Source organism: Clupea harengus, chromosome 1, assembly GCF_900700415.2.
Source record: "Clupea harengus chromosome 1, Ch_v2.0.2, whole genome shotgun sequence".
Taxonomy (NCBI): Eukaryota; Metazoa; Chordata; class Actinopteri; order Clupeiformes; family Clupeidae; genus Clupea; species Clupea harengus.
Genome location: NC_045152.1, coordinates 3,993,032 through 4,003,031, shown reverse-complemented (window position 1 = coordinate 4,003,031; position 10,000 = coordinate 3,993,032). Strand labels below are relative to the sequence as shown.

Below are 10,000 nucleotides of genomic sequence, written 5' to 3'. Positions count from 1 at the left end.
AAGCACTTATGAAAGGGAACCTTTATAATGCTTACTTCGGGCGTTAAACCCGCTAGATGAGATATGAATGTGTGCGATAGGGGGATCATTTAACACCTCCGTCATGTGTCTTAGGCCTGTGTTCGCGTCACAAACACTGAACAGTGTTTACTCTCTCCAACCATCACCACTCCTAGGCTTCATCAGATGACTCTCCCGAAAACCGCGTCACAAGTGAAAAGAAGCAATCAACACACGTACACAAAAAACACACCACACATATATACACACACACACGGTATTCAACAGAGCATCAGATTGCATTGAAGTTGTGCATCCCTCCCTCTTTCTCCGACTTGGATTCAGAGAGAGAAAGAGAGAGAGAGAGAGAGGTAGAGAGAGAGAGAGAGAGAGAGAGAAAGAGAGAGAGGTAGAGAGAGAGAGAGAGAGAGAGAGAGAGAGCGAGCAGATTCGGCTTCATGAATACACAATACACAATACACACTGTGAAGCACTCCACCTTGACCTGCAGCCAACAACAGCAGGACTGCCAGGCTGGGGGCGCGGGGGGACAAGAACCAAAAGGCTCGTTGTTTACACGAGAGCACATGATGCCATGCCACTGATTCTTTCATCTCTGCTCTGCGCCTGTTAGGCTGTTTGTGCATGGATGGTGCTATCTCTCTCTGTGTGTGTGTGTGTGTGTGTGTGTGTGTGTTTGTGAGGACTGATCAGATGGCTGACCTGTGCTCATCATAAGATCTGCTCGTATGGGATGTCCTGGGGACAATCATGTCCTATGATGGAGAGGACATTCTGCCACCACCTACTTGACTGCATCCAGCAGAAGCGTAACTAAACTAAACTTAAGCAGAACGGAATTACAGTGTTTGCTGCACCCATCCTCCCGCCGTGGTCCCCAACAAATACAAACGACTCGAAACAGCACACTGGTAATAGGTAACATCAACTTCACACTAAGATTATACAACAGGATTGGGAAAAAAAAATAAAATACAGACGCAACAAATTGCCTGGCACATAAAAAGTGTCTTAGCAGCCAGCATCATGCCTTAAATAACAATGATACCGCCCACTGGAAAAAAAACACAAGAGACACAACAGTCTGTTCTTCCTCATCACAGAACAAACACAACGGGTCCTAATTTCACTGAGGAGCAATGAGCAACGAGCAACGAGCAACGAGCAACGAGCAAAGTTTGTTAAGCAGGAACCCATGTTTGTGCTTAGGATCTATTTCATGGTATACATTTTGCAAAATGATTTTAATTAACTTTAGTTCATGTGCAGCTGGCTTTGCTCGTTGCCCGTTGCTTTGCCCGTTGCTTTGCCCGTTGCTTTGCCTGTTGCCAGTTGCCTGTCAGTGAAGTCCGGGCCGAATGTCTAATTCAGTACCCGTCATGGTACATCCAGCTCTGCCCAATGTGTGATATTGACAATGGACAATTGACGGACAAGTGCAATACACTCTTGAGCATTCGGTAATAAATTGCACCCAAGTGTCCTGAAACACTGTCATGTGAGACCAGCAAATACAGTGGCAATCATACAAACACACAGAGGTCTGTCCTATCGTCTAGGGGTGGCAGATGACAGACTGACGGCCTCTGTTGACTCCAGCTCACTGCCATCAATACACAAACAGTAGCATAATTCCTCCTTACAAATAAAGACGGATCTTGCACCGACCGAGTGATGAGAGAGAAAGAGAAAAAAGGACACCGAAAGAAATATTTAAAAATGAGAGGGAAAGAAAGAATATTTCACTGACCTTCTCCAGCTTTTCAAAGTGTTCCCGAAGGAACTTCATAGGCCGCTCGGGCTTGGCAATGCACAGGTTGACGATACACTCCTTCAGGATCTGCTGGATGTTGTGCTTCTGCACGAAAACTTCACAGCTCTTCAGACTTTCATCTTCTTCCAAATTGGAGGAGGAGGTGGCCATTTTATTCACTGTCTAAGGGGAGGGGAAAGAAGGGCAGCTCTGCATATTTACGTTTGAAGAGGAGTCAGGAGGGACTTGGTCAGTTGACATCTAACTGTTTTGAATGTCACTGCTTCATCACTGAATATGATCATCACTGAATATCACTGAATTTAATTTACCATGAAAATACTGACGTGGAAGAGCTGTTTACCTCGTGAACTAAAAAAACTATTGTAAAGTAAACATCTAAATCAACAACATCACCATCACCAGGTATGCCTTTTAAGGAAATACATAGCATTCTTCCCCTTGCCTAGGAATAAAGTCGTTATGACAAATAAGTATCACAAATAACAGCCATAGCATACAGTTACGCTATCAATATGGGGAGCCTCAAACGGTTAGCCTCAAATTATAGCCTAAGATTTTCTATATGTAAAGCAGTGGCAGGTTATACAGTGACTTCCGCCATAGTGGCAACCTCGAAAAATCCCGACAAATTGTAACCTTGCGGCTGAATTTCTGGCTGATTATTCAGGTTCAGCGATAAATACATGCGCGTAGCCCACACTATAAGACACTAAACTTTCATTCTGATTATTGATTTCTAAGGTCAGCATCCTCGGAGGAGGTGTTGATTACTGAAGGATGGTAAGCTATTGCCGCACCTGTTTACTATACAAATTAGCTCCCTTCAGGCTAGCGTCGTTATTATTTCATATATCACTGAGTGAATAAAACATACACACAAACACAATATAATGTCAACACATTCAATTAACCTGTGTTGTGCGATTGGCTTTCAACATCTGTGCTTACCGTTATTTACCGGAGATGCTCACAGGCTGCGCTGGATAAGGATGTTCAAACGGTACTCGTAGCCTATGCTGCTGCTGCTGCTTTCGGCTTTCGCTTGCCTATCTCTGCGTCGGTTCCAATGACGTCAACCTGTCGCTTCATACTCACTGCAAACCCGCTTTCTTGACACCAGAAGCAATTACGTGTGATTACACTAGTGACAACGTTGATATTACAGGAATATTTTGAACAATGCTAATATTAAAGTGGTGTCGTGTCATTCAGTTTGAAGAGGAATGTGTGCATGATCACTGCGCAGTGGGAGGTTTTGGTGATGGCCCCAAGCATCATGAAGACTAGATGAAAAATGCTATCTTGGAAGAGTTATCCACAATGTCAAAGTGAGTTTAAGATTTTATCATTGGTAGGTCTACTTTCCAGTTGACCAGATTCATTTGTTTACATTTTATCCTATAGGCTATCCTATGCAATTTCATGTTGACAGTGAGAGGCCTATTATGTTAATTAATTGATTGTTAGGTGAACATTAGCCTACATGTGTAAATTTAACAGTTTTGATCTACGTATACAATTTCATTTATTCTGTGTTAAGTACATTTTATATTTTTTCAGTAGATTTTTTTGAAAGGTATTGCGTTATTATATCCCGTATTGAAATTTAAAAGGTCTCATGTAAATGTTTCTATTTTAGTCATCAACGTGATGATTTTGCTTCTCTCATTTTAACCAACTTCTAGTCGTAAAACGATTTGTTTGTCGTAAAGGAGTGGTTGTCACAGTAACAGAGAAGTACCATAATGGCGACTGGAGATGAACGTGCTGCTGGGGAGATCTTAAAAGCATTGGCTCGGCATTTTAACTGTTTAAATGAAGACAACAAAAGCACAAGAAAACGTGCCCTCGAGACAATTAAGAAAGAAACAATCGACAAGGGCTTGTCAAGCGTGGTTTTACAGGAGATTTTCGCGAGTCTCCTGAAATCGCTCTTGAAATGCCTCTCCGACCCTATGGAAAGATGCAGAGAACTTGCCATTCAAATGATTGGAGATTTCATTCGTTGTGTTCCACAACCAGAGGAGTCCTTGCCTTATCTAATGCCTGCTCTCTCTCAGAGACTAGGTGGAAAAGAAATCTTGGAACCAGCGGAGGAGTTACGATTGTCCATGCTTGAAGTGATTTCTCTAACTGTGGAAGTATGTGGGAAACGACTTGTTCCGTATATTGACGATATGGTGAAGATTTTAGAACGAACAATCGTGGACCCATTCCCAGATGCGAAAAGAGAAAGCTGTAAATGTACCATCAGTTTTGCCAAAACAGTCCCAGGTATGTTATGTGAAGGGTGAACTGTCACTTCCTGCAACACAGCTAGCCACATGGATCCAATGATGATTAGGCTAGCTAGCATAGCTTTCTAGCTGGGTAACGTTAGCTGTAACACAATGTTTCCTAAGCTACAGCTAGCTCCCTAACGCTGCTAAAACAGGTGCTAGCTTGCTTGTTTGTCAGTGTATTGTGTAGCTGTGTATCGCTGTTATGATTTACCACAACGTATATATTAGTGTGTTAGACAGTCCTGTTTCGATAGTTACATTAGCAATGTAACATCGCAAGCTAAGTCAATTAGCCGTTCAGTTTGTTGTGCTAAGTGTCTGTTGGTTGCCATGGAAGCGTTTGGGCAAAGAGAGCCGTGGAGGCCTCTCTGTCCATCACTAGCTGTTAGGACACATGGCAGCCTTGAAGTCTTAACGATAATAAACATTTTCTGAACACACTATAAAATATATTATCATTTATTAATGGCAGAGTTCCAGTGCTGTTACTCTGCCAGCCACAGATTGTGAAATGTGTTCCATGCTGGAAGGGGCCACTTGAAGTTTCAGGTGTGTGCTGTTTGTTGTTTGTTTGTCTCTTCAGAGCATTTCCACATGCAGGCAGAGAGTCTGGTTAAGCCACTGATGCAGACCATCGCGCATCAGCACTCGCGTGTGCGGGTCGCAGTCATTGAGGCCACAGGTGCCGTCATCCAGCACGGCACTGGCAAGAATGTGGACGACGTGTTGTCCCACCTGGCTCAGAGACTGTTCGATAACTCCCCACAAGTACGTACACAGAGTCTCTGTTACAGTGTTATTGCAAAGACTCTAATCTGCTCAAGGTGACTGGCTCCTTATTGGGCTGTGTGTGTGTGTGTGTGTGTGTGTGTGTGTGTGTGTGAGTGTGTGTGTGTGTGTGTGTGTGTGTGTGTGTGTGTGTGTGTGTGTGTGTGTGTGTGTGAGAGTGAGAGAGAGAGAGAGTGAGTGTGTGAGAGAGAGAGTATGTGGGAGAGGTTTCCTCTCTGTGGCAAGTTTATCCACCTGAGGACTTGGTAAAGTGGTAAAGATCATAAGAGTTAGATTGTTGTGCACTGATGTTGGTTTTAATTGAAGTGGGTCTCTTGGGTAGGTTCGAAAGGCTGTGACTCTGGTGGTTGGCGATTGGCTGCTGAACCTTAGGGATCGATACTCCTATTTCCACAAGCTCATCCCTCTCCTCCTCAGCTCCTACCACGATGAAATCCCTGAGATCAGGTGAAAACAAACCATCCGTTCCCCATCTCAAGCCATTAACTTGTAAACCATTCCTGCGTAGTCTGTCTCTAACAAAATCATTCTGTAATAATTTTGCAGAACTCAAAGATATGCATATAACACACATATAACACATTATTTTCCGTATCCAGTAATAGCCTATGACTTACACATGATTGACCTATGACCTATGAAAAATGCGACCCTCAGTCAGATGACAGCAGACCTGTGGAGGCAAGTCGGGGCTCAGTGGGAGAGGGAGAACGAGGACGATCTGAAGGACAAGATGGACTTCCTGCTGACACCCCCAGCGCTCTACCCCCCCGGAGGTGAGACTTCATCACACACTGTTCTTGGAGACGGTCACTTCTATTAGTTCACCCTGCAGGGGGGCTGTGAATCTGACCAGCTCTGCCTTCAGACAGGCCTGCATTTGAGGTAGTGTGTGTGTGTGTGTGTGTGTGTGTGTGTTTGGGGGTGTGTGTGTGTGTGTTTGGGGGGGAGGGGGTGTTCTGCTTAAAGTAAAAACTGGGTCAGATCGTTCATGTTTATCCCTCAAGTGACCTCCTCTGCAACGATGGAATGTGTGTGATGGATGCGTGGGGTGGGGTATTTGTTTAAGGTGCAGTTTGCCGTTTTCTGTTGTAAGAATGCTTCTAGATCCACCCCAATGAAGAAGCAGTGTTCTTTTTATGTGCACACTTAATCCATTTGCATTTTGTGAATAACAAAAAACAAGCTCACAGTAGATTTAAAGGCAGAGAGGAATGTTCTTGTCCCAAACTCAACCTGCTCTGTCTGCAGAATCATGTACCTTATATATATTACTACTCTAGCTTCACGCATGTTGTGAATCACAGCCTCCAGTCCTTGTTAATGACGCTGTGAGTCTGCGGCAGGCATGCTCTCTGAGGAGTGCTAAGGGTTCAGACGCTCAAAGGGCTGCCTAAAGGTTTACCAAGCTGAAACAGGCAGAACTGGCACAGTTGGAGCGGGTTGCTTCCCTAAGAAAGGAACCCATTGCCCTCTCTCCAATCCAGGTACCTGTAGCTGAGCAACTCCTTTAACCTCTCTGATCCAGGTAGTGAAGCTTTCCCCTTCTGTATCACGGACGGCATTATTGTGACATCATGGATGATGGATAGCTGGCCCCTCTAGCATAATTATGCTGGAACAAGGGGGAGGGGTTGAGATTGATGGGCCAATTGAAGAGACACACACACACACACACACACACACACACACACACACACACACAGAGACACAGACACACACACACACACACACACAGAAACACGCACAGACACACGGACACACGGACACACACACACACGGACACACACACACGGACACAGACACACACACACCCACACACACACACCAGCCTTTGAAGTGGTGGGTCTGCAGACTGAGCTGCACTGGGCTTCTGCTTTGAGTGATGGCACCCAGAGGTGCTGCGGGGGTGAGTCTGAGGGGGGCGGGCAGGATGGGACGGGGAGACTCTTCCTGCCGGGCGGCCGACGCCTACGCCTACGCCCTCCCCTGATCCCACGAGCGAGGCTCCAGGCGGCCCCTGCTCTCCCTGCTGGCGCAGAGGGGGAAAGAGAAGCCATCTGTCTGTGCAGGTGCTTATTAGCGCTTATTAATAACCTTAGTTGCTGGTGTAATGAGCTGGTTAGCCTGGCCTCAGGCGGAGGAAGCACCTCTCTCAGGACGGGTTGGAGATCGCCCTCTGTGATGAATGAAAGTTGGTGTCTGTCATTCGCGCACATGAGTAAAATAGGTTTTTTTCAGATGGCGTCTTGTTCATAGCATCATATCTGTCTGTCATTCAGAAGCATTGTAGTGTAGGTGTAGTCCTGATGTTTCCAGAGGAAGTGGTGAAGGAGGGAGTGGTGAAACATACAGGCTTACACCAGCAGGGGCAGTGTGCCTCCTGCACCGCTTCCTTCAACTGGGACTGATTTTATACCGTTGGTATTTTTGTGGGGGAATTATATGGGATCAGTGGACCAGTTCATTGTTTGACTGAAACGGATAGAGGTCTGTCTGCACTGCATATTAGATTCCCTGGCATCTGAGGAATCTACTTCCTTGGGGAGGGGAGGGCAGGGCAGGGCAGGGCAGCTCAGCGGTTTGCCCCTCTGAGGACGGCCGGGAGCAGGGGGGGAGAGTACAGGCGGAATGTGTGCTGGGGTGGCGGGGGTGTGGAGTGGGTCGGGGTGGTGCGGGGTGGCGGGGGTGTGGGGTGGAGGGGGGGTTTGCCAGGAGGTCAGGTGAAGAGGGCAGAGGAGTGTTCTGGTAAGCATGTATGCACAATACACCCGGGCACTCTACTCAGTGTAATCACAAGTATGGACCGCTTGCCTGTCAAACACACACAGAGTAGACACACTCAAACCAACACACACACACACACACACACACTCGCGTATACAGAAGACTGTGTGGGTGTGAGTCGGGGGAGTGTCACCTCACACACACACACACACACACACACACACACTCATAAATCCATGCGGTCCTCTGTGGTGAGGTTCACTGCTAGACATTTATCAGCTAACTCTGAGGGGCCTGTTTAGTCTTGTCAGTTGTGTTTGGGTGTGATTTATCCTTCCTCGTCTCTGTCTTCCTCTCTCATTACGAGGGTCAGAGAGACAGACGGGCGAAAGAGCTGCACAGGAAAGACTCAGACCACTGGCATTAACTATCAACGGCACAACCTTTGCCACGCACCAGGGCCCATAGGCTGTCAGGGGGGGGGTCAGTGTTTGTAGGTGGGCCCTCTTGCGCATTAACCGTTTCCTGTGGCAATCGGTGATCTCACTAAAAGTACTTGCATTCATATACCACCTTCCCACCTTGTGTATAGCACTTTACGGGTTTCGAGTCATGACCTATTAGGCTGTGGTGGTTTGAGTCCAGGGCAGGCTGTTAGCGGGAGATTAGCGTTGATACATTTGGCTGATTTGGTTTCAGCCAGCCTTTGATCACCCCACCAACCGCAGCCAAAGGCTGGTTTGCAGGATGGGAGTTGCATGGTGAGTGTGTGTGTGTGTGTGTGTGTGTGTGTGTGTGTGTGTGTGTGTGTGTGTGTGTGTGTGTGTGTGTGTGTGTGTGTGGGGGGGGGGGGTTGTGTATTTTACGCTACTGACCGAGACGGTCCAGGTCTCAGAGAGCATGATCCATGTCCCATTTTATCAGGCAGTAGAAAAGCGCATTCCTGTCCGAGTTGTAGCTGAAAGAGGTCAAGGCAGCAAGTACTCTATTTACTTCAGGGAATTATGTTTGCACATTCCAATAGAGGGAAATGAAATGAAATGAGATGTATTAAAATGATGTAGCAGTTTCCTCAGTGTCAACCACACTAGTATTACACAGCTTACCCCCACTGTAGATCCATGAATCATCAGGTACAGGTCTTTGACACACATCCACCTGTAGGTCGTTTTTCACGCTTGTGTGTCTGTCCGTCCGTCAGAGCATTGTGATGGAATACCCTCTCCACGTTAAGTGCTGTTTGCAATGGCTTTGCTCAGGCAAACAAATAGCAGTTTTCCAGCTCTTCATGAAGACCAGTCAACCTGATGTTGTTCAAGTAGTAATATATCCTGTGTTAGAAAACAGGATTTTTGGATGTATTCAGTGAAATGATGGTATCGTGCCCAGAAAGTGTCCTATAGGTAAGCCTCCTTGTGGCTACCATGTTAATAATAGTGTTATGCAGCTCATAGTAATATCTATCTGGTCTTCCTGTGGTGTTTAAATTGTTGAGTTCTTTGAGGAGTGCTCCACCGTTTAGGTTTTTGTAACAGTGACGTAGTTCATGTATACAGACCTTAGGGTCCAGGTTTTTTGTAACAGTGACGTAGTCCAGCCACGGCTCGGCCACATGGGCAGGTGAGGCACCCCACCCCACCACTTGGACAATTCATGTGTTAAAATAATGTGTGTGTGTCTGTGTGTGTGCGTGTGCGTGTGTGTGCGTGTGTGCGTGTGTGTGCGTGTCTGTGCGTGTGTGCGCGTGCGTGTCCTCCAGTGGAGCGTCCTGGGCTGGGCTGCAGGGAGCTGGTGGTGAGGAACCTGTCTCGCCTGATGCCGGCGGTGAGCAGGGACATGGGCGACTGGCTGGTGGGGACGCGGGTGAAGACCGCCCAGCTGCTGGCGCTCCTGCTGCTGCACGCCGAGGACCACTGCACCCAGCACCTCCAGCCTCTCCTCAGCACACTGTACCACGCCTGCGCCGACCCCGAGAAGGAGGTCGTCAAACCTGTAAGTTACAGACAGGGAGGGGGGGAGGGGACATCTCAGTAAATGTCAAATTAAACATAGACCAAATCCATGCTTGGGTGAGTACTGAAAGTGGTGAGGGTGAGTACTGAAAGGGATGAGAGTAAGTACTGAAAGTGGTGAGAGTTAGTACTGAAAGTGATGAGGGTGAGTACTGAAAGAGATGAGGGTAAGTACTGAAAGTGGTGAGGGTGAGTACTGAAAAGCGATGAGGACCGCAGACCTGTTGTGGCATTCTGTGATGTAAATTGGTTAGGCGTGTGTGTGTATATCGTGAACGCAAACACTTAGTTGATGCCAGCCCCCACCACCAAGGCTGTGGCCGCTCTCTCAACGAGTCATGCATAGCTAGCTGATTTGGGCTCATTTGTGAAGACCCAGCACTAAAGCTTGG

At 47.0% G+C, this 10,000-nt stretch overlaps 2 protein-coding genes across 4 annotated transcripts in view; one reads left to right on the top strand and one right to left on the bottom strand.

Annotated features, from left to right (window-relative positions):
- Positions 1-2,882, bottom strand: part of LOC116222544 (cAMP-dependent protein kinase type I-beta regulatory subunit-like) — a 23,193-nt gene extending 20,311 nt beyond the window's left edge. Inside the window, exons 1-2 of the mRNA XM_031577014.2 lie at positions 2,747-2,882; positions 1,772-1,957 (exon numbers count right to left, since the gene is read on the bottom strand). Of these exons, the coding sequence (XP_031432874.1) occupies positions 1,772-1,945 (174 nt within the window). The 5' untranslated portion in view covers positions 1,946-1,957; positions 2,747-2,882. The remainder of the gene's footprint in view (positions 1-1,771; positions 1,958-2,746) is intronic.
- Positions 2,883-3,007: 125 nt separating this feature from the next.
- The window catches only part of LOC105897419 (dynein axonemal assembly factor 5), a 40,587-nt gene continuing 33,594 nt past the window's right edge, over positions 3,008-10,000 (top strand). The window contains exons 1-6 of one of the 3 annotated variants that reach the window (XM_031564789.2): positions 3,038-3,126; positions 3,859-4,072; positions 4,664-4,848; positions 5,192-5,316; positions 5,527-5,645; positions 9,356-9,588. In XM_031564789.2, the coding sequence (XP_031420649.1) occupies positions 3,910-4,072; positions 4,664-4,848; positions 5,192-5,316; positions 5,527-5,645; positions 9,356-9,588 (825 nt within the window). In that variant the 5' untranslated portion in view covers positions 3,038-3,126; positions 3,859-3,909. Of the gene's footprint in view, positions 3,127-3,446; positions 4,073-4,663; positions 4,849-5,191; positions 5,317-5,526; positions 5,646-9,355; positions 9,589-10,000 lie in introns of those variants that run through there. The other 2 variants (XM_031564796.2, XM_031564784.2) reach the window with 2 other exon arrangements.